The sequence below is a fragment of the Copadichromis virginalis genome, linkage group LG11 (assembly GCF_057382275.1).
Source record: "Copadichromis virginalis isolate Kocher_CV1m ecotype Utaka linkage group LG11, C_Virginalis_male_GT1.1, whole genome shotgun sequence".
Taxonomy (NCBI): domain Eukaryota; kingdom Metazoa; phylum Chordata; class Actinopteri; order Cichliformes; family Cichlidae; genus Copadichromis; species Copadichromis virginalis.
Genome location: NC_140628.1, coordinates 31417135 through 31441224, shown reverse-complemented (window position 1 = coordinate 31441224; position 24090 = coordinate 31417135). Strand labels below are relative to the sequence as shown.

General features: G+C 40.0%; 1 protein-coding gene across 4 annotated transcripts; it reads left to right on the top strand.

Moving 5' to 3' along the window:
* Positions 1 to 23627, top strand: mag (myelin associated glycoprotein). Of its 4 annotated transcripts, none has more exons than XM_085472006.1 (13): positions 1 to 65; positions 8337 to 8456; positions 11060 to 11165; positions 11855 to 11930; positions 12037 to 12405; positions 12513 to 12809; positions 13739 to 13996; positions 14587 to 14847; positions 15423 to 15731; positions 18961 to 19060; positions 19676 to 19772; positions 20048 to 20101; positions 20417 to 23627. In XM_085472006.1, exons 4-13 carry the CDS (start codon positions 11885 to 11887, stop codon positions 20573 to 20575), a joined length of 1950 nt encoding a protein of 649 aa, XP_085328132.1. In that variant the 5' UTR covers positions 1 to 65; positions 8337 to 8456; positions 11060 to 11165; positions 11855 to 11884; the 3' UTR covers positions 20576 to 23627. The 4 variants fall into 4 exon arrangements, with proteins under 4 accessions (XP_085328132.1, XP_085328131.1, XP_085328135.1 ...); XM_085472005.1 differs by lacking the exon at positions 1 to 65 and adding an exon at positions 4747 to 4868; XM_085472009.1 differs by lacking the exons at positions 1 to 65; positions 19676 to 19772 and adding an exon at positions 4747 to 4868 and having other exon boundaries at positions 20417 to 20481.
* Positions 23628 to 24090: the final 463 nt, after the last annotated feature.

The window sequence follows — 24090 nt, the reverse complement described above, 5'->3', positions numbered from 1 at the left end:
GCAGTGGAGAAAGCAAATGTTGGAGAGAGACGAGTCTCCTCAGTGGCGTCTGATCAGCTGATAAGGTAAGAGCTCTGCTGTTCTCTGATCTACAATTGTAAGCAGTCAGATTAGGTTTTTCAACTATGTGATTACTCTTTTTGTCTTATATCATATGGATTTGAAATTCTCACTTAAAAGACTTGGCTTTGCAACAGAATACCAGACAGTTAACTACTGTGGCAACTCTGAAAGGATACGGGTACATTACAGCAGTGCTGTGTATTTGATTGCATGTTATAATTATTGCATTATAATTAAAGGTGACCCTGTCACATTTTAGCAGGTTATCTATTTACATCTAAGTATGATACACAGGGAAAATTGGTGATATGTTCTGTTTGATATCCTTGCATTGTGTATTTCAAACATTTTGACCAAAAGATAAAAGAAAAAAATAAACCGCTGAGCTTCCCTATGTTCTTAACAAATTATCAGCTAATTATCATTTAATGTTCAATGTTTTTTTTTTCACGTTGGAGCCATGCTGTCCTTTTGCCTTTCAGTCATTTTAAACACAGTTTTAACTATCTGTAGCGTCAAGTTGATAGACAAATCCTGTTTAGGCGATTTCAACAGAACACAGACCCAAAAACAAACTTCAAACAAACAGTGACAGGTCACAGGTTACTGTTTCTCTTTTTTTAATCAAAGTAGCTGTCAATAATATGTCCAGTTTGAAAAAGTTAAAATTTTAAATAGGCGGATTTCCTAACGAGGGCCTGCATAGACACAAACCGAACATCAAGCACATTACAAATCCAAAGCCCCTCCATGACAGTTGGAGCACAAAATGGGAACTTAGGACAAATTTGAGATTAGGTGGACCTTTGGGAATAAAAATCCCTTGCAACACAAAACACGACATGTTGCAGCTCTGTATCCAACCTCCTAAATAGGGTCAACATCCCTTTAAGAATTGCTCATTTTCATTCTCACTGATATTGGCAAAATTGGCATTAATACCAAACCATTTACTTCTACTGGGAAATAAATGACAAGTTAAATTTGTGAGTTTCACCATCCTTCTGAGCAAGACTTTTTTCTCTTGGGACATTAACTTTGAGATTAAAATTCTTTCTGTTTATACAAATGAGAGGAAACTCAGTGCTTAAATACCTGAGCAGCTGGTACACTTTAAAACCGGCATTGCTTAAACAAAGTTAAATGCATTAATACCAGATATAAAACAACTTAGGTGAACATCTGCTAAGTGTAATAACAGAAACATGAAATCATCGTGTTTCACCAACTCTTCATCTATTTGCAAATGGTAGCTATCTGCTTCTGTCCAGTGAAGCGAAGAGAGACACAATGGGTCCATTCTCAGAGGCTTATTCGGTTACTAGTCTCTGTCCAGTACAACCCCAGCCCACACCCCCCCTCTATATTGCTCTCTTACCATGACACCCTCAACAGTTACACTAGAATGCTGTCAAAGTATGTCTTTGTGTGTTTGCATTATGTAGATTCTGGTGTTTTTTACTCTTAACATTGCTAAAGAGTTAGAGCATGTGTGGATTAGAAGTTTTGGCAGTAACACTGTCCACAAAAAGTGACTCAATTTTTGGTTGCACACCTACTTTTAATCCCAAACTAAACAAATCAGCCCAATCTTGAGCTGCTTCTCTATGAAATCTCTAGCTAAGAATAACATTTTAAAACCTTTAACATGCAGGTGTTTAGTTTCTATGGCTCAAGCTGAAGGTGGCAGAGCCTTTCGCTTCTAATAAGAATAATAAATGTTTGATATGTCCAGACTCAAGAAGTGTAACAGTAGAGTGAGTGAAGTGCATCTGTGCACATTTACAAAGCCCAGATAAGAAGTCCAATTAACCAAACCAATCATAATCGCCCGTGTGGTTTAAACATGGGTGTACAGGGCTTTTTTATTAGTTCATTAAACAAGATGGGAAATCAAAGAGAACAAACCAGTTGTTGGAGGGAGATTATAACCATTATCAACCATTTACAAGTTAACTTGTTAAAGGAAAAAAGAATTCTTCACCATTTTTTGGTGGCTTTTGTGAAACAGGCTCCAGGATTACAAAAGTCAGAGTTTGCTGGAAATAAACTAGTTCCCATGACACGTATTCTCGCCATGTCTGAAATGTAAAAGTGCTCATAACTGAGCAGTCACAGCTGAATGGAAGGTGAAATGGCAGACGTCCTTGAGACAAGAGACGGTAATCTTTCAAATGGAGATGAGCTTTCATACTTTCAGACAGCCTTTCTGCAAAGCCACTCTTGGTTTGCATTTGCTCTTGCAAAAAGTAATCAGAATCATTTCATAAAAAGGTTTCAGGAAAGTTCAATTTCTGCCTCCACACATGGCCAAGTGCTGCATGCACCATGTGTGGATGTCTGACCTCATTTGAAGTGCTCACACCTCGACAACAAGCTTTTGTTCCTGAGATGGGGACAATCATTATTTTCAATGCCTCGAGATAATACTTGTCCAGAAAACCTAAATTTCATCATTTTTATTTTTTTCATCATTTTGGAAAAAAACTGTTAAGGAATGAATAAAATTATATTAAGATTAGAACGCAGCTTTTGACACTTTAAATTTGAAACCATCAGTTTTTGTCCATTTTCAGCCCGGCTTGTGGCCAGTCAAACTCGCTGAAAGGCACAAGAATTACAACCAAGAGAGAACAGTCGAACAAGAGACAGAGACAAATGAGCAAGGGCAGAGAAAAGGGGATTGTTGTGATTAAAAGACAATTATCTGTGCACATCGACTTCCCAGTGTTGTGCGGTGTCAGGCTCGAGCTGAGCTTGTTCTGTCCCAGAAGGCTTTGGGAGACAATGGCTACTGTGTTAGGGGGAGGGAGGAGGTTTGATTGCAAGGCTTGGGGCTTCATGACACGGTTACAGCACCATGCAACTGTCTAAACACTCGTAATTCCACATAGGCTTAATAATGCATTTTCTTTAATAGTAACAGCAGGGAAGGAGCAGTTGGCAGTTTTATAGGTCAGCTAGCATCACCATGCAGGTGTGCTTTCTAACTTGAAGCAACTTAAACAAGTTAACAGAAATGTGGTGAACTGACTTTGGACAAAACTTAAGCAGCAATAAAATGCTAATGTCACAATTTAGTTACCCAGACTGTCTTTATATTGCTGTTGCTTGTTATGTGTGAGGGTGGCTGAAAAGTTGCAAAGCAGAACTATTACACAGACTGCACAGGTAGAAAGGAAAATGAATGCGTTCAAAAACCACTGCACAGTGACCTCAGATCACTGTGTGGCCTTTCTAAAGGATATAGAGGAGGAGTCTGCTGTGTCCTTACTCACCAAGACAGAGGAGATGGATCTCACACACAAATCATCAGCATCAGCTCTATGGTAAGATGTAGGGGGAAAAAGCCAAGCCCAATAATTCTAGGGAAAATCAACGTTTAAACAACGTAGACAAGGTATGATGTCATAATTACTGTTTAATTGGCCCTAGTGCTAATTTCATGCCATATCAGGAGCATTGTAATTCCCAGTTTCCAATTTGTTAAGTCTCTTTTTTTATTAATAATAATTATGTATATTTTATTGATCCCCATGGGGAAATTGAACCCATTCACTCAGTGAAGCAGTGGGGAACCATTAATCTAGTGCCCAGGGAGCAGTGTGTAGGAACAGTACCTTGCTCAGGGGTACTTCAGGGTAGCCGTTCAGTGGATTCGAACCCCTGACCTTCTGATCATTGGGCCACTCTACCTACTGAGCTATCCCCACTCTTTTGTTAAACTATTGCTTAACAAAGCAGTAGCAGACCCTTTAACATCTAAATTGTCCATATCTTAGACTCCATATATTCATTTTTGGACTTCATAGTTCAAAATAATCCTTGTGTTTCTTATACCCCCCTAAGCACAGCCCCGTAGGTCACAGCCCTTAGCTCATTTCTAGCTCATTTTTTTCTGACTGGCCGCCAACCAGCCACTCAAGCAAAAGGTTTGAACATCGAGTGGGTGGGGCTTCTGTACTTATAGCCAGCTGTGTGTGAAGACCATATTAGGGTATCGGTGCTTGCTGACATCATACGAATGCAATAGTAGGAAAAAACACTGTCTAAAACAGAGCCTGAATTCATAGCTTTTACTTCGTAGGGATTTCTTGTACATCCACTGATATTAGTGTTTGAAGCTTTGGCTCTGTTAAAAAGGAACATACACGATTCTAAGTGTATAGTTATTTATTCACGGGGCAAAGCATTCTTTATTTTTTCTAGCCTCTGACTGCTAGCGTTATTTGAGGTTTTTAGTCTCCATCAATGACAGGCTTTGAATGAGCCTCATAGGATTCCTTTCTCTTTTCACTCATACCCCTCTTATTCAGCCTCCCTCCCAAACTCATTTCCTGCCTTGTGCTACACTGACACCCAGAAAGAAGTGGATCGCCTCTCCATCAATCCAAAATGATCAAATATGCTCAGTTCCATCCAACCTAAACCAAGTCATCATGTTGGACAGAAAGGCCTTGGAGCTCAAAGTCTCACCCGTATTTGTCAGGGTGAGGTGGAACAGAGTGGCCCTTTGTGGCCCCATGTGTATTTATGAATGGCTGAGCCTTGGGGCAAAGCTTGGGAACAATGCTGCTACACTGAAGGACTCATTTTGAGATGGGCGGGGGGTGGGGGGTGTTGTTGGTGATGATGGTTGTGATGGTGGTGGTGGGCAGAGCACTTTATTCCCCACTGTTGGGGCTTGGTACAGAGGGTGGCGAGAGGTCTTGGTGGTGCGATGCTTTGCATGTGAGTGTGGCTGCTGAAGCTGCTCATACAGGAGCTATTGAACGTTTGGAGGTCGACTGTGGTCACCTACACAGGTGAGGAGCAGTTTTTATTTGTGATTTTTATCCTCTTTTGAGGTTTTTATCTTTTCCTGAGAGAAAAAGCAACAGGATACAGATTTCTTCACATGGGGATTGAATTTTATTTAATCAGTCCATTAATCTGATTTTAACAATTTTGTTTTTTAAGGTCAAACACTTACGGACACGGTGAATGAGCGCTTGCTTGCGTGAGCGTTCATAAATGATGTGATGAGTGACCGAGGGTGTGAAAAAAGTGAGATGTGCTGTATGAATCACAAGTTAGACCAAGTTAGGTAATGAGTGTGTGTCTATGCATGTGTACACCTCTATGAGCGCTTGCGTGATTGAACGTGTTTGTGATGATGTGTAAGCGTGCATGGATGAGTGAGTGTGTGTGTTTTGAACATTAGCGGGGGATGCTAAAAGCCCAGCCAATTATTACTGGACAGATTTTACTGCCTGTGCCATTAGCACTGAGCTGTTCCTGCAAATGCCACAACATATTACGGTGTCTAATCAGACATGTGATGCCAGGTAGAAGATTCTTCGATTACACACCAAGCAAAACATTTTTACAAGTCATTTAACAGTAGTTTGGATGTATATGGTTTCTGTAATGAGACTGCGAGGAGCTGGAGTGATTCCTTGAATCTCAAAGAGGATGTTTTGTTTTTTTTAAGAGAAAAGTGGAAACAATCATGTTTAACCAAATGTGTTTCTCATATAATTCAGAGTGCTGCTTCAGGAGTTGAGGAGAGCATAATGTTGGTTAATTATATACCAATTAGTGATTTTTAAAGAAGATCGCAGAGCCACAAAGAGATATTAATTTATGCTAAATCACACCGGCTGTCAAGAAACATTTGAATTTCTCACCTTAAACTTTGTGATACTTCTAGGTGTAATGGATATGTGAAAATTTTGTCCTTCCAATTAAACTGTCGCAATTTAGAAATTTTCTGATTAATCTAAACTAGCCTGATTTTTACTAAATCCACACCTGGCATTTTATACACACTGTTTCAGGACATCAAGTCAAATGGAAGGTTTTAGGAAGCATTAAGATGGATTCACATATGCATTGTCTGTGTGGCTGAACAGGTGATGGCACTGTTTGTCGCCCCCTTTTGTTCAGAGCGGAAGGGAGAACGCTGTAAAGAGAGAAGGCCTGTGGCTTACCATCTGCACACAGGGATGGGGATTGCCAGTAGTTGGTTTTGCCAGGTAGCAGAGAAAGATAAGCTATTGGTGCTCCTGGTCTCTTAGTATGTTGGTGGTCTGCCAAATAAAGCTTGCTTTAATATCCTGTGCGTGTGTTTTGCTCTTGGTAAAAGCCTCCATTTATAATTGTAATCTATCTCTGTGTGTTGTTTGAGATGAAAGTGATGGTACACACCCACAAACTCATGCAAATACCGGGAAAAACACAGGCCATCTTTCTGTGGTTTCTCACTTTTGGGTATATGATACTGCCAGCAGAAGTTTCCTGCAAAAAACTTCAGATAAGAGTAAAGCATAGCTAAAATGTACCTAAACACTAAAATAAGTACATACATGATGAGCCTTATGTATGAGCCATACATAAGTCCAGTCTTTTACTTATGCCAACACTCTGCAGTACCTTGGACAGAATGTGTGACTGGATGTTGGCATATCTCAGTGTTTATGTTTGTATCTTGTGCACATGAGAGAGTGTGTGTGTGTGTGTGTGTGTGTGTGTGTGTGTGTGTGTGTGTGTGTGTGTGTGTGGTGCGCTGGGCTCATCGCAGCTCAGCGCGCCATGTGTGGGAGGGGGAGCAGCCATGTTTTAAGACCATCTGCTCTTCTGAGTATTTTAGTGGGAGCCTTAGCTTGTGGTGGATCAACGCGCGTCACAGGCAAGCAGCAAAGCACAAGCTGTGAGCGGGCCTGTTCCGGAAAAATTCCTTCAGTTTCTCACTTGGACAATGAGCAGTGTTCTGCACACAAGGTTCCCATTCTTTTTCTCTCTGTCCAAGAGCTCTGGTGATGCTCGTATAGATGTGGTGCAGACGATATTTACAATGAAAATGTTCTTCTTGGCAAAGCGGGGTGTTCGTGTAAACCTTTTGGTTTGTGTGAGCAATTTCAGTAATATAAAATGACTCATCAAAGGTGGCGTGGCCTGATTTAGCAGAACTGATTGTTTAGATAGCATCTGTATCCCCGAAGTGTGATGGGGAATAAATGATTACGTTGAAGTTTGATTGCCTCAGATATTAGAAAAGGACCTTTTGCACAAAGCATCACACAGATTAGATGAAGCTAAACATGTTTGATTACTGAGAGTTATCTTTTACATTTAAACTATTTTTAATTGCTTCTCTGTAAAGTTCCCTCTGCTTCTTTTTTTGAGATAAATAAATAACCAGAGAAGAAATGTGATACATTTTAATAAGTTACCCTTTGAGTCTTTAATATGCATGCACTGTATAGGCAATGATTAGAGTCCCAGCAGCACAATGGAGCATGCTCAGCTTACAACCAGCACCAAGGGAAGCAGAGGAAGGTCGCATAGCTCCGCACCCCACACTGTGGAGTGTGCTGGCATGCCTTATGCTGCATGTGTGTGTAGGGGTTATGGCATGCTGTGCATTCATTTGTACATAGCTCCATAGCATCAATGCAACACTGTCTTCTTCAGACTCTCTCCAGTCTGTTTCTAGAGGGATTCCCTTGATGTTATCCACAACTCCTTCAATGCCATGACTTGGCCTGTGGCTTAATGGCTCTTGAACAGTGACTCACTCTACATATAACAATAAGGGTGAGAAAAAAAACTTCCATACTGGAGAGACAACTTGCCTTTGTTATATTTATACGCTTGCACTACTGCCTACTAACATTCCTTAGTAGGGAAAATATTAATGCAGATTTGCATAAGGCTGGAAAGATCAATGATCATGCCCCAAGGACTCTTAATTTCAGAAATTTAAATTCATTTAGACATGGTTTTCACAAATTGAATTGTGCGCTTTAGACTATTACTCTATGCTTTCCCACACACATCTGGAAAACGGTTGCATTGATTATGCAGTCATGGTGAACACAAATGAACCCTAACATCAAAGCGAAACTAACATCAAGTTTCAAGTTTCATGTTCTCCCAAAAGTTTAAATGTTGTTTTACTAAACCAATAATGAGTCATCTTTCCTTCACCAAGCAGCTTTGGCCCTTGTGTCTCAGTCACAACAACAAGTCTGTGTGAACAAAGTTCAAGAAATGTCAAGAAGTCTCAGAGGTTGAAGCATAATGTAGGCTCAAAGTTCAGGGCATCAAGGCACATAGGACAGTGCATGGAAGTGGTGGAAAGTAAAGGAATGCTGAGTGGGCCTGCAGTACACATATTCAGATCTGCCCACAACACATGTAAACCAGAGCTCACACAGACTCCTCTCTTCCCCTTCCCCTTGTCTGCTTCAACATATCTTTTTATCTCCATTTTCTATCCTTTCCCACAGACAGTGGCATCTGGGAAGCAGGGCAAGAAAACCAACTCGGGGAGAGCAAAAACAAAGGAAAGACGAAGAAAAAGTCAAGGCTGGGAGGCAGCAGGAGCCTGGTGCTGAGGCTGTTATGAGGTAAGTGTTTTCTGTGTGCATTGCGTGAGTCGTGTATATAAAAGTGTGCACACGTATGCTATGCTCTGTGCCAGCCATTTGTCCATCCCATCAATAAAGCCATTGTTGGTAAGGTTGGTGGTGGTGTCAGTGGCCCTGCCCAGCTGCTGTGCTCTATTCTCTCCTATGTTGCTGATGCATGGCCTCTCACCCTGGACACACTTACTTAGCTCTTGGCTTTTTGTTGCAGTGCAGATGTCTGAGGTTGATGCAACTTTGGAGAAAAGTTTGAATTGTCCCAGGCAACAGTGTGACATTATTGGCCAAGAATTCAAAGTCTGACCCTTTCTACAATATAGATATTTGGGTTTTTTGGTAGCTGAAATATATATTAAAAAAAAAAGGTCCTCTCACTTACTCAGAGTTTATAATTTGCTTGTGCAGTTCTGAGACTGTTTAGGTTGACTTTCATCACTCTCAATAGCACAGCTTTCAGTTGCAGCAGGCAGCTGTTGTTTTTTTGTTTTGGTTTTTTTGCTAAAAAAAGTTTAAAAATCCCTCAGCTTTACACCACACACAATTTGCATCAAGTTGGTTAGCATAGTGGACAGCAGAGTGTTTAGAAACTGAAGAGTAATTTCCCTCAGGACTAGAATCAAAAACATAGCTAAACAAGAGACACCATTGGGATTACATTTACCAGGTGGCCAGAAAATCAAATTCAAATGATTATGCTAGTTTACCAGAAATGAAAATGATTAAATATTTGGTAACAACTTCATGATAATACTGTGTTCCCAACCTGGGTCCACTGCTTCCAGGTGCCCAAAATAACCAGATACGGTAGGTTTAAAGATCACAGGCAAATTTAAATATAAAGTGTAAAAATAAAATTACATCCTCATGCTCCTAGGAATTTGTGACTGTGACTGACTAATTATTGGACTGCATGATAAGTGGCACATCCAGTGCTTTTTTCAGTGTAAAATCAACTGAATTTTCCCTTCTCTCTAACAACAAGGCTAATATTGGTCAAGGATTCTCTGGGGGATGTTGGGATGTGTTAATCACGAAGCTCTAAAACACAATCCACTCTCAGACCCGCCATCTGCACACACCGGCTGCTGCATCGTGAGGCTGAAATCCGCTGCTTCTCCTTCTACAGGCATTTATTCTACGTCCAAACTAACCGTCATTATACTGGTGTACATCTCATTTGTATGCCACATTTAGACAAATAGATTTCTTTAGGAATAAGAAAACAACTGTGAACTCAAAGTAAATAATACAAATATAATGGCATTATATTGCACTTTGGATTGTAAATGAGTGAATTATGATAATTTCAGAGTACATTGCAAGCATATGAAAACTCCAGGCTTATGAGAAACTGGCTATTTATCATCTCAGAGAGGAGCAATATGCAGACATTATGGTGCATAATTTAATGTAAAAGCCTCAATATGGGGGTCAGAGCACATGCCACTTTTACTGCATGGCATCTTCCTTCCCTCTCTACTATGCATCTCAACAGCGTACTGGAAAATAAAGGCAAATATATCTAAAAATAACAGAGAAATAGTCCAACAAGCCTTTATTAACATGTGTTATTACATGTCAACATGACTATTTCAGTTGAATTAGAAAGGGTAAGATTCAGTAATATGAGCTTTTTCTTGCAGTCTGTTTCCTTTTTTTTGAGTTTGATTGCTGTTTGGTGGTGAATTTAAGGACAAAGCATTTTTTATTACCTTCTGAGCACCACAGTAATGGGATGTATATTTGAATTCTGACCCCAGTACTCGAAATGGCCATGATTTTATTAGGATATCAAACCTCAGCTATTTTTGCATTTGCAGTGCAGGTATTGCCAATAAAATAAAAATGACAGATTGAATTTATATAGAAATATAATAATAATAATAATAATAATAATAATAATAATAATAATAATAATGATAATGATGTATACTTTATTGATCCCCATGGGGAAATTACTCTCTCTGCATTTGACCCATTCACTCAGTGAAGCAGTGGGAGCAGTGTGTAGGGACGGTACTTTGCTCAGGGGTACTTCAGGGTAGCTGTTCAGTGGTACTTTAATATTATTCATTAGAGCTCATAATAGATGTGATGAAAATTTATATGGACTGATTTATTTCAACCTGAGGGTTGATATTCCAGACTATATAGTGAGCAAAGGAAGTAAACAACACAAACAGCTTGATTCTTCTGTGGTAATGTGCTTTTGTTTCTCACTTTTTCATTATCTCACTTGTTTTCATACGCTTTGATAAGTGAATATTGTCTATTTGGATTGATTTGTAGTACAGCACAGAAAGTACCAGTAATCCACTAATGACATGATGTGTGGTGACTGGAGTTTGGCTTTGTGTCAAGGCTCAGGAAACAGTGAGAGCCATTCACTGAATCGGCTTGCGTATGGCAACCATAATGAGAGTGACTCTACTGAGGGGGAGCAAACAGGTGCTGACTGATGCTGTGTTTGTGTGACTTACTATTGGTCTGTGCAAGCGAGGGGGCTGCGAGTGCTGTAATCGCCTGGCAATGCTGATGTCACTGGTATTTTCTTTCTTTCTTTCTCTCTTTCTTTCTTTCCACAGAGAAGGAGGCTGTCAAGCTGTCTGGGTGTGAGTGAACACCCTCTAGTGGAACTGCTGAAGATTTGTTCTCAGAGGTTCCATTCATTTTAACCATCCGTATTTCAAGGTAAAACCACAGTAGTTCAAAACAGTAAAACCTATTTTTACTTCTTGTATACGAGGTGCTTTTTCTTTCTAAGAATGTTCACACCACAACCCAATCTGATAAAAAGCCAAAACTCTCCATATGAGCAGTTTTCAACTTGTGACTGAGCCTTTGCAAGCAGCACTATCTGCACTTAATATACATATTCATAGACATAGCTCAAGTTAGTGTTAGCTCTGCATCTTTTAAATGTAGGACATGACAGAAAGGACGTTGACATTATTATATTTTTCTATAGTATTCACAGTATAGTAAGAAGGAATGTATTATCTTTTTGGATGTTAATGACACTTTTCAGTCCGTATACTGTAACGTGTGGTCCATGTTGCACACTAAGTATTGCAGAAATGTCATGTCATGTTTTGTGCCGGACAAAAAAGTAAAACCTGTGGGACTTTGATACAACTGATACACTGATCTTTGTTTTTCTTTGTTTTACTGAAAAGTTCCACATTGGGGTTTTTGATAGAGGATTGCTATGATATACTATAAAACCAAGAAACTGTGAAACATTAAGAACATCTTGAATTTGTTTTTTAGAGGCCTGTGCGGCGTGTGAGTCATGCAGCAGCATCAGTGGTGGAAACGTGATATTTGTGTGTATGTGTATGTTTTTCTGTTGATGACTGACAGCATGGCGTCTGTTTCAGAGGTCTATGGTCCAGTATTGAGCAGAGACCATGTGGTGTTTAGAGCTGCTCCTACCACTGCTGTTGTTCATCAGTGGTAATAAATTCCTTTACTTCTATATTTTTATGATGATAGACAGGTAATATTCCTATGTGTATCCTGTATGTTGAAGAGTCCACTGAGCTTCTGTCTCTTCCCCCAGATGCCAGTTGCCAGTGGAATGTTTGGTTACCTCGGGATATCTCAGCCATGACAAATTCCTGTGTGGTCATCCCCTGCACCTTTATGTATCCGTCTGGAATAAGGCCGAGCCGTGGCATTCATGGTATCTGGTATTTTGGGCAGCCCTACCCACAACTCTTCCCTCCTGTAGTCTTTAAATCACGTACAGACGTTGTGCATGAGAGCTACAAGGGCCGAACCAAGCTGCTGGGAGATCTGCACCAGAGGAATTGCACTCTGCTCATCAACAACATTGGCACCGAGCACTCGGGGAGATACTACTTTCGTGCAGATCTCGGTGGAGCCAACATCTATACATACCCCGATTTCACTGAGCTCAAGGTTCTGGGTAAGTGACTGATGACAGGACGATCGGAAGTCGTTTTATAGTTGAAAATTTATAGCTATTAAAAAAGCCATAACAATCATATTTTCCTTTTATATTTCTGTCTCCAGATCAGCCCAACATCGATGTACCAGAGGAGATTGTTAGTGACGAGAGCTTGGAGCTTACATGCTATGCTCCTGATAATTGCCCAGACATGACTCCAGAAATCCAGTGGATGTACACGGACTACCTGCCCGACCCAGAATTCAGCACTGACCTCGTGGAAGAAAGCAACACAGCAGTCCTCTCCAACACCCTCACCTTCACACCCAGGCCCATGCACAATGGGCAGCTTCTAGGTTGCAGGGTCTATTACCCCAACACAACACTAGCCTATGAGAGGCTCATTTCTCTAGACGTCAAGTGTAAGTAAAAAAATAAAAACATCAAACTGAAAGACTGAAAAGCATTCCACTATGTTAGTATGGCTTCAAACGGGATGTTGAGCCTGACAGTTTGCAGTGAAGTGAGTTGAAGTGGATCTTTTTCTCAGAGATCACAAAACTCAAGCATATCTTTATGTCAGAAAGTTGATTCTGGATTCAGTTTTCTGGGATTCCCTTACCTGGATGATTGAACATGCATTAAGATATATTTGTATGGTTTAGAAAAAAATAACCGAAGAGCCTAAAATGAATTGTTAGTTAACACGGAGACATAGTACAGCTGATTTCAAAGGTGCTATGACAGTATTTAAGTAGTCACTGAGGATGACAAGAAATCAATAGCCTACGACTCTTTTTTTCATCTAAATCTCATGTATGGAATGACCTCAGATCAAGACAGCATCTTTGCAGTTTCTGTTCTGTTCCTATTGTGATAGATGAATAAACCTTCTTAACACTGACAAATCTGAAGTAGCAGTAATCCCACTATTATGAAACAGTACAAAATATTCCAGTTCAAATTACCAAAGTGTGAACTCTTATTATAAACTATTGTTCACTTCACTTTCGTTTCGCAAAAACCGATCTAAAAGTTGCTGAACCATTTCAGCTAACTGCTGACTAAAATTGTCACTAGCATGGTTGAAAACAATATCTGGTGCTTGTACAGGATTTAGTACAAAACATCAATCTGCATGTTTCACTTTTATTTAGATATAATTTGCTTTGAAGTCCCCTCAAGTTAAAGAGCTACCTTTCAACCTTTATTTGAGGGTGTAAATTTGTCGATTTGTCGATTTCTTTTATTGAAAAGATTAAATCATTTTTTAGGAGACAGTTATTCTGTGAATTGCAGACATCATTCGAGTTCTTGGAAAATAAATTCCCTGTTATATGTTTCCTGGCAGATGCTCCACGCTCTGTGTGGGTGAATGCCTCTTCAGAGGTGATGGAAGGCAGCTCTGTGACACTGCACTGTGAGGTAGACAGTAACCCTCCTGCCAGGATCGCCTGGATGTTTGGAGACCAAGAGCTGCTGTGGGACACAGCATCCAATGTTTCGCTCATGCTAGATGATGTGACACCTGCAAATGAGGGAATTTACACCTGTGTTGGGGACAATGGCTATGGCATCATGAACACCTCACTCTACCTGGCTGTAAAGTGTAAGTTTTTGAGATAGCAAATGACTCCCAACCCCAGCATTTGTAAGCATAAGTGAAAATCTTTTGAATGTCAACCCCCCGTGTGGATTCATAATACAGTTGATCTAAACAGGGACTCACAACAAGAAGTTATAGATGCTCAATGATTTCCAAACCATTGCCACTTTACTGATAAGATTTCATTTAATAACCACCATTAAAACCACAATAAAATGTCCTGGGAAATCAATGTATCTGGTCCATAGAGCTTAAATGTTCTTTTTGTTTTGGTACAAACATTGGGTGAGACAAGGCAAAAGTTTTGATATCACAATGTTTCAGCCAGTTCAACTTGCACTGCAATACTGCAGTAAATGAATGTACTACAAAAAACTGCTCAGAATCTGTACTGCATATTTTTAGATATATCAAAGTCACTGTTTATTTATTTAGGTCACTGTGTGTCCAAAAGGAAAAAAAAAAGATATTGTGGGTTTTATTTAATTTGGTGCCTTTGAAATGAAGAAGGATCTTATGTAAGAATTATAAGATAGAGGTTTTCTTATATGAATAGTAAACATAACAAATTCATTTTCTCTTCTTTGTTGCAGATCCTCCCCATGAGCCTGTGGTAAATGACTCCATTACAGTAGTAGAGGGTACCACTCTGGCCCTGCACTGCAGCACACAGGGAAGCCCAGCACCCACCCTCACCTGGCTGAAGGATGGGCAACTGGTGGGCACCATCACTGCGGATGAGCTGTCAGTGCTGACGATTGTGGAAATCACACCGCAGGGAGATGGACAGTACCGCTGCCTGGCAGAGAATGAGCATGGGAGAGCCAGCAGCTCCCTCAACATCACTGTCGAGTGTGAGTGCGTCAGTTTTCTGTATTATATTTTTAAAGGGAGTCTAAAACTAGGCCAAAGAATAAAGCATGATGGCAGCAAGAGATACGTTTGTGTAACCCTCCAATGTACGGTAATGTGCTATCTGTATGGTGAATTGCACTTTGTAGAATTCCACAAAACTTCTTATTTCCTTTGAGTAAAAACGTACTTTAACCTCCTAGGACCTGGCGTCCAAATATGTGGACATCACATTTTGGGTTATTTAGACCAAAATACTAAATTTTGCTCTACAAGGGCCTGATATCCACTTACGAGGACACTATACTGCTACTGTTCTATCAAAATTTTAAACGAATATCCTCATATGTGGCTTTTATTTTTCTTAAAAACAAAAATAAGGTTAAAAAAATCTAGTAATTCTTTGTTTTTACATTTATTGGGTCCCAATGTGATCGGATATCAAAGATAAATTAAAAATGCATGCCATGGAAGAGTTCAGGTCTTAGGAGGTTAAAGGAAATCTTGACCAAAGGAGTATAATTTGTTACTAGTCAACAGCTATCTGATGTAATCATCTCTTGCCCTCCCTCATTAGATGCCCCTGTGCTTCTGGAGGAGTCAAAGTGCACAGTGGTGAGGGAAGGTGTCCAGTGTGTCTGCATGGCCACAGGGAACCCTGAACCCACTATCGAGTTCTACCTGCCTGACCTGAACATCACCATCAACGAAACAGACGGCCGGTACAACTTCTACACGCACACAGACGGGCACACGTCCACAGGAATGATCAAGCTACGGGAGAAAGGTGAACGGGTCGACAACGGCAGCCCTGCTGTCAACGTCCACTGCAGCATCTCCAATGCATATGGAAGAGAGAGCATACTACTGGAGCTGCAGCAAGAGAGTGAGTAGACAACTTTACTTAGTATTTAGTTTGACACTAAGTAATGTGTCACTATTATCACATCCTATTTAAATTGATATGACACTACACAGGGAGTGCAGAATTATTAGGCAAGTTGTATTTTTGAGGAATAATTTTATTATTGAACAACAACCATGTTCTCAATGAACCCAAAAAAACTCATTAATATCAAAGCTGAATGTTTCTGGAAGTAGTTTTTAGTTTGTTTTTAGTTTTAGCTATTTTAGGGGGATATCTGTGTGTGCAGGTGACTATTACTGTGCATAATTATTAGGCAACTTAACAAAAAACAAATATATACCCATTTCAATTATTTATTTTTACCAGTGAAACCAATATAATATCTCCACATTCACAAATATACATTTCTGACATTCAAAAACAAAACAAAAACAAATCAGCGACCAATATAGCCACCTTTCTTTGCAAGGACACTCAAAAGCCTGCCATCCATGGATTCTGTCAGTGTTTTGATCTGTTCACCATCAACATTGCGTGCAGCAGCAACCACAGCCTCCCAGACACTGTTCAGAGAGGTGTACTGTTTTCCCTCCTTGTAAATCTCACATTTGATGATGGACCACAGGTTCTCAATGGGGTTCAGATCAGGTGAACAAGGAGGCCATGTCATTAGTTTTTCTTCTTTTATACCCTTTCTTGCCAGCCACGCTGTGGAGTACTTGGACGCGTGTGATGGAGCATTGTCCTGCATGGAAATCATGTTTTTCTTGAAGGATGCAGACTTCTTCCTGTACCAATCCAATCCAATCCAACTTTATTTATATAGCACTTTTAAAAACAATAAAGTTGACCAAAGTGCTTTCCAATAATAAAACAGAGATAGCAGTTAAAACCATACTTTAAGCATACAATGAAATCAATAAACAAAATAAATATATAATTGAAAAAGAAGCTTGAAGAAGGTGTCCTCCAGAAACTGGCAGTAGGACTGGGAGTTGAGCTTGACTCCATCCTCAACCCGAAAAGGCCCCACAAGCTAATCTTTGATGATACCAGCCCAAACCAGTACTCCACCTCCACCTTGCTGGCGTCTGAGTCGGACTGGAGCTCTCTGCCCATTACCAATCCAGCCATGGGCCCATCCATCTGGCCCATCAAGACTCACTCTCATTTCATCAGTCCATAAAACCTTAGAAAAACCAGTCTTGGGATATTTCTTGGCCCAGTCTTGACGTTTCAGCTTGTGTGTCTTGTTCAGTGGTGGTCGTCTTTCAGCCTTTCTTACCTTGGCCATGTCTCTTGTGCTTTTGGGCACTCCAGTGATGTTGCAGCTCTGAAATATGGCCAAACTGGTGGCAAGTGGCATCTTGGCAGCTGCACGCTTGACTTTTCTCAGTTCATGGGCAGTTATTTTGCACCTTGGTTTTTCCACACGCTTCTAGCGACCCTGTTGACTATTTTGAATGAAATGCTTGATTGTTCGATGATCACGCTTCAGAAGCTTTGCAATTTTGAGACTGCTGCATCCCTCTGCAAGATATCTCACTATTTTTGACTTTTCTGTGCCTGTCAAGTCCTTCTTTTGACCCATTTTGCCAAAGGAAAGGACGTTGCCTAATAATTATGCACACCTGATAGAGGGTGTTGATGTCATTAGACCACACCCCTTCTCATTACAGAGATGCACATCACCTAATATGCTTAATTGGTGGTAGGCTTTCGAGCCTATACAGCTTGGAGTAAGACAACATGCATGAAGAGGATGATGTGGACAAAATACTCATTTGCCTAATAATTCTGCACTCCCTGTAATAAAGATTTTAATACATGTCAGATGTTATTTTCTGACATCTGTATCTTTAAAGTATCTGTACTTTACGCGTAAGCAATGCCTGGTTATGACTATTTCCTGTTATGTGTCATGAAGCTTAAGGCAATGGAAATTTTTGTGCTTTTCTACTAATTACAATAAACTTAAACACCGTAGTCAATTTTCAATCAATTCCACTTACATTGACCCTTTTCCATAAATTAAATGTTTATTGATTTGCTACAGAAAATGGATCCGAACAAAAAAAGCACAGTTTTCTCCTATTTGATTAGCAGTTAAAAATTCCACAATGGTCAGCAGTTTAAAAAAATAAGTCTCTTTTCTTCCGTTTATATTTTCTTCTATACCTAAATCCTCTAGACTATGCTATAAATACTTACGACATCCACTGCTTACTTTATTAGGTATAAATAATACAAGGTTGGACCACCTTTTGTCTTCAGGCCAGCATTAATTCCCAGGAGTTGCTGGAAATATTCCTAAGTTTTGCTCCATACTGACACGATAGCATCTCTCATGAAACCTGTTTTAGATGATTTGAGCTTTGTGACATTATCCTGCTAGAAGCAGCCATCAGAAGATGAGTACACTGTTCTCACATAGGAATGAACATGGTCAGCAACAATACTCAGGTAGGCTGTGGCATTTAAACAATGTTCAAGAACTCAGAGTGTGCCAAGAATATATCCCCCACACCATCGAACCACCGCCACAGCCTGAACTGCTGACACAGGGCAGATTCTGATCATAACATCCAAATGCCTTAGCAGAAATTGAGACTCATCAGACCAGACATTTTTTCCAATTTCTTTGTGTATTGTAGCCTCAGTCATGTTTCTAGCTGATTGTGTGTTCTTGTGCTGCTGTAGTCTATCGTCTTCAAGATAGTATGTTCAAAGGTGCTCTTCTACCTTGGTTGTAATGAGTGTTTATTTAGTTACTGTTGGCTTCCTATCAGCACAAAGCAACCTGACATTACACTCTGACATCTAGCATGAACAACACATTGTTTTTTTAGAGAATTGCTACTCACTGGATAATTTATTTTCTTTTCTGACCTTTCTCTGTAAACCTTGAACATGGTTGTGTGGGAAAATCCCCATAGGTCAGGACTTTCTGAAATACTCGGAGTCACTGAAATACAAAATCACCTTTCTTCCCCATTCTGATGCTTGGTTTGAACTTGAGCAAGCTGACTCAAACATGTCTACATGGTCTTAAATTCACAGAACTGCTGTCATGTGATTGGCTGTTTAGACATCTGTGTAATGAGCAGTTGAACAGGTGTATCTAAAAGAGCTGCCAGTGAGTGTATATGGCTTGTTAGCTCGGTGGGCAGTTTCTCCATGTGTTACTCAATGAAGTTTACAGTAATTCACTCCCCTTCATTTTTGTTTTTACCACCTCTGTTTTCAGAAAAGTACATGATGGCAGTTATAGTCGGCACCATTGGAGGAGTGGCAGTCATAGCCTTCATCATTGCAGCAGTTAGATATGTTGGTCACAACAACAAGAAGTGAGTATAAATGACAAACTAATGGAGAAGCCGTTGCAAGGCAGGAGTAGTCAACTTCCTTACTAAGCGTTTTCTGAAATCCAAGGAAACACTTAAGCCTAGTCATCCATTCTAAAACACATCGTTGCACACTGTATACGAGTGAATGTGGGACTGATGTGGACGTGAGAATTATTTCTCCTGAGCAATTTCAGTTCATTTGCAGTGACAAGTCCTTGTTGAAATCCTTGGAGATCTACACTGGCTGCCTTGTGGAGTTGGTTAGCAAGCTGGACTAACCTTATATTTTGCAGGCACGATTCCCTGCTCTGACACTGCTTCTGTATCCTTGACCTGCTATGCTAAATACAACTCGAGTAGCCCTCTTAACCAAAGTGCTTTATTTTAGCCTCAAGGCATATTTGGACCACCAAATTTGCAAGCTTTCTCTGGCCCTGAAGTGGGTGTGATCTCAGCGACTAAACCCATAAAATAACCACGTCACTCACAGCCACGGTTGGCCTCCAGCATAACCTTACAGAGCTTGTTGTTTTAAAATGGATGCCCAGGCTTGGCGTGTCGCCCTGCGTTAGTGGCAGTCGAGACCGAGTCTGATTATGTGACTCCGTCCCCCAGAGAGAATGGCAACCCTAGGCAGGATGTGGTCCTGGAGAACCCAGCTTTGTACTACAGCGCAGTCAAGAAGGACAAACAAAATCTGAGGAAGAAAGTGGTGAGACATGTTGATGTCAATGATTATGATTATGATTGAGGATGGGTTGGATTACCATTCTCAGATTGTTTGGGGTTAAAGTTTTGTGTAATGAAAAAGTCGTACAGTCATGATAAGACCCCATGTTAACCTCTGAAATGAGGTACCAGAAAGAATCTGTCCCACTAGCAGTCTAGTAGCTCCAACCATGACCTTTCCAAACACTGTTTTTCTCTTGCTTTCATCGCTTCTCTGCGTTTTTCTGTGTGTTTTTCTCTCCCCTAACTCTTGCACAGCTTAAGACAGAGCTGTTGGGCTCAAAGTTTAACTCCATTCTAGAGGAGACTACGGTAAGGTTCCCCTACAAATCCCCATTAAAACAAAAAACCAAAAAACACAAGCCTCAGTGACAGATGCATCTCCTCGCATATCAGCTTCTGTGTTCTGTACACTGCTGTTTGTTTCCAATACTGCCTTCTGCATGGCTGCCTCATTGCTAACACAAACTGCCAGTCTAACAGGAAACATCTCAGACTCCCTCTCAGTATGTCGACCAGTAATCACTAACATCTTTTCTTTAGTGTCTGTCGCGCTCTTCTGCAATCTGAGGTGTCACTGGCACCTTGCCGCTGATTTTTGCCACTAAACGGTGTTTCTGTCTGCAGGGAGAAGACGGGGATTATCAATCTGTGGGCACTATGGCGGGACTGGAGAGGCAAGAGCTGAATTACGCTTCCCTGGAGTTTATCGGGGCAAGGTCCAGGGAGGGGGCCTCAGGGAGGAGGGATGACGGCAGCAACTACACAGAAATCAAAGCCAAATGAATCGCGATCCTTCCCTGATCCCTCGGCTATGCGAGATGCAGTGGCAGCCCTATATTACACACATCATCTGCCCCGTAAACTGTGTAATAACCCCACCTCTTCTCCTGGATTTCACTCTGCATATGACTCTTTTGTTCCCCCCTCATTTTTATCAAATTTATCACATGTAATCTTCTGCTCTGTGGCAGTTTCCGCTGCTATGGACTGCCCCTCCTCCATGGGATCCCCCGTCACATACCACCATTAGGGAAAAACTGGTGTTTCTGGTGGTTTTGAGCAACACCAACTGGACAATGTAAAGCACATGTTAATTTCAAGCCTAGTTCAAGTTGCAGTACATTGTCTCTACACACAGCGTTAAACGGTGGCCATATTTTTATTCTTTTCTCCTTTTGATTGCTGTTGTGTCTGTCTCACTGTTTGCTCTCCATCTATTCTTTTAACTGTCACTGTGTCTGCTGCCAGTCGAAGCATCAGGGCAAGGAGTAACTGCTTTTTGTTGTCTTATCTTTATGTGTGTCTGTGTACTGAGAGCGAACCCTCTCCTATCTTGTTGTGTCCTAAGAAGATAACTGTCAGAAATGAGAAAAGGAGATGCCTTTAGATTCTACATAATTGTATTTAATGTGTGCTGTGACACAGTAGCCTCTCATTTTACCTGGAAAAAGTCACCATCACTTCTGATAGTAAGTCTGTAAATTTAAGCGACATACTTTCCAGTTCTGAAAAAGGTCGAACCTTGATTCTGGCATTTTTCGTGTAGGTGTAAGAATGAGATCTGAGGGGATTTCTTCCACTGTGGCCAACGCAAAGTGTCTCATTTTCTACTTCTTTTCCACAATGCACGTGTGTCTTCAAAATTATTCAAGTCAACTAGAAAATACAGACCTGAAGCACAACATACTTGCTTGTGAGTGGCCAAAGTGTTATCTCCTATAGACAATGTGTGTATGTATGAATGGGTGTGTGTATTCAAATTGTGCTGAAAGATCACTGGACACTGATTTCTGGGGTCTTTGGGAAGTTTCAGCATCGCCTCACTAGAGGTCTGTGCTTTGTTCTCACAGGATTGCGTCAAATGTTTGAATGGCAAAAGGTGATGCTGACAAGCCATCTGGTTGTGCTACTCAGTGACATTTGATGAACCTGTGGTGTATTATTAAAGCTCACTAATAGTCTAACTTGATAATGATGGTGTCAATAATATATTAATTTGATGTATATTGATGGTGAAAGGGATTCTAGTTTGTACAGTAAACATCCTGCATGATTCTTTTGCCAGCAGGCACACATTCAAGTATTGAACAGCAGTGAAAAGCCAGACTGACAAATGAAAAGCAGTTTTGTCACACGTCACTCAGCCACTCTGACTGAACACTGTCTTAATAGAAGGTTAGAAAACAGTTCCCAACCTCTGACTACATGAATCTACATGAAGTTAAATCAAAGGCTGTGTTTTCTGTATTGTTTCCATTAATCATTAAGGGAGTACTTAGTATTTTAGCATTGCTTATCCATTGAATGTATTAACTCACAAGAGACAGGGTTTTTTCTTCTTTTTTTTTTAATAAATGGCCAAATTCACAGGAACCACGATGTCCAGAGTTTGGTCCCTGGTACTGGTTTAGTTCCAATTACAGAGTCATAAGTTACCCTTAATGCGAGCAATAGCTTAATGGAAGCAATCTTTACCTTTGAAGCACCATGCCTTCAGATTTTCTGAAGCTAGTTGAGAACATTGTATTGTGTAGCTTTTTACTTAGTACAGACCAAACCTCATACCTGATCTAAACAAACCAAGAAGCCTCCTACCTGTCAGTTTACACCATGTCTTATAGAGTCATCTCTCAGACTTGCACACACACTGTAGCCATAACTCCCTATACCCTATCATTTTGCATAAGAAACTATAGATATTGATTGTAATTTTGATTTAAATTGGTATTTATTGCACTTCAGATTGATTTTAACAATGTAACACAGAATAGCAAATATGCAATTTTTAATGTACATTGTTAAATGTATGTAAAGATGTTTATGGAAAAGTCAAGTGGAAAACAAAAGAAAGAAATGGAGAAATAATCTCTTTGTGAAGATTAAAATTTCTTTGGATATAAATATAATGACTAAAGGTTTATAAAATCCTATTATGAAATTTGGTTTGTTTTGTTTGGCTGTCTCATTTAAAATGATGGAGTAAGTTGACTGAAGCAGCAGAGTGTTTATGTAAGCTGTGTTTAAATGGTTTCATAATCAGCAGAGCAAAATCCACTATAGGCCTCAAACTACAGTAATTTTGTACAGGTACAGACATCTCTAGGGGGAAAGGCATTGTGAAACAAAGAATGATACATTATAAGGAGCACTTCAGTTTTAACTGTTATACTGAACTGAACCCAAATGAATCTCTCTGTCAAAATGAATAAACCATGATGATGAAACTTCAGATTACGTTTGGTTTTAACTACAAGTGAAGACCTGACGTTTTTCTAACTGGATGCTCTTCCGTTCTGGTAATAATATGCAGGTATAATTTTTACCTGTAGCTTTATGATGAGAAATGAGACATTTTTTTATTAAATTTCACTGATTAAGACTTTTAATCAATGCTGGCCTTTTATTAAGACACTGTTCTCTTAAATTATAGATGAAGGGTTCCAAATATGCAAGCTAGCATTCCTAAATTGCCAGCCTGCACAGAGTCATTAACCATTCACTGTCTCCGATCTCCTCATATTCTTATTTATTTATTTTTAAAGCAGAAATATCTTATCTAATCTTTGCCACAGTGTGCTGTAAAGAAAATGTGTATGTCCAGTACTTTGTGGTGATCATAATAATTATTATGGAGTTTTTGTTTCTTCATTTATGATTATATAATTTAGATCGGGGTTTGCAGTCTCTGCAAATAAGCACTGTTGTAATGACTGTAGGTTTGTCACCAATGATGTAGTTTGCTTGCTCTTTTATTTTAAAAAGTCCTTGATGCCTCCAGCAAATTCATTTGTCTTCAGTTTCCTGCAAATATAAATAAAACAAAGACAACACCGTATGGAAACAGCTGTTTATTGATAGAAAACAACTAGTTTCTGTCTGTTTATTATTCTGTTTTGGTGTTCTGAAATGCAAAAATGTATGCCACATATTGGTTTTATTTCTCGGACTAAGTTCTTTTAATGGCTAAAGAACGTTTGAAAATGAAAGAAACAAAAACATGATCAAACCCTACAAGTCAAGATTGTGTGTCACAAAAAAATCTAAACACAGAGCCGAATACATTAAGCCTCCAGTGCTCATCCAGCCTGCAAGCGTGCTGTTTTGTTAATGATTTAATCTGGAAACACACGATCCATTACTGCTTCTGTTCAGCCATTTAGTGGCCTGATAACATTAGAAGCAGATGCATCGGGGGTTGGACTTGGCACACAGATAATCTCAAGTATGTGTTATAATTGCATACTTTCCCAACTTCTAACAAGTATTTGTGCCCAAAGAAGATTTTATTTTCAGTCTCA

Excerpts from the sequence above, each read along its gene's own strand:
- mag (XM_085472006.1), top strand. The coding sequence starts at position 11,885 with ATGTGGTGTTTAGAGCTGCTCCTACCACTGCTGTTGTTCATCAGTG. Across the intron at positions 12,406-12,512 it reads CACTGAGCTCAAGGTTCTGG|ATCAGCCCAACATCGATGTA; the intron begins GTAAGTGACTGA and ends TTCTGTCTCCAG. Across the intron at positions 13,997-14,586 it reads ACTCTACCTGGCTGTAAAGT|ATCCTCCCCATGAGCCTGTG; the intron begins GTAAGTTTTTGA and ends TCTTTGTTGCAG.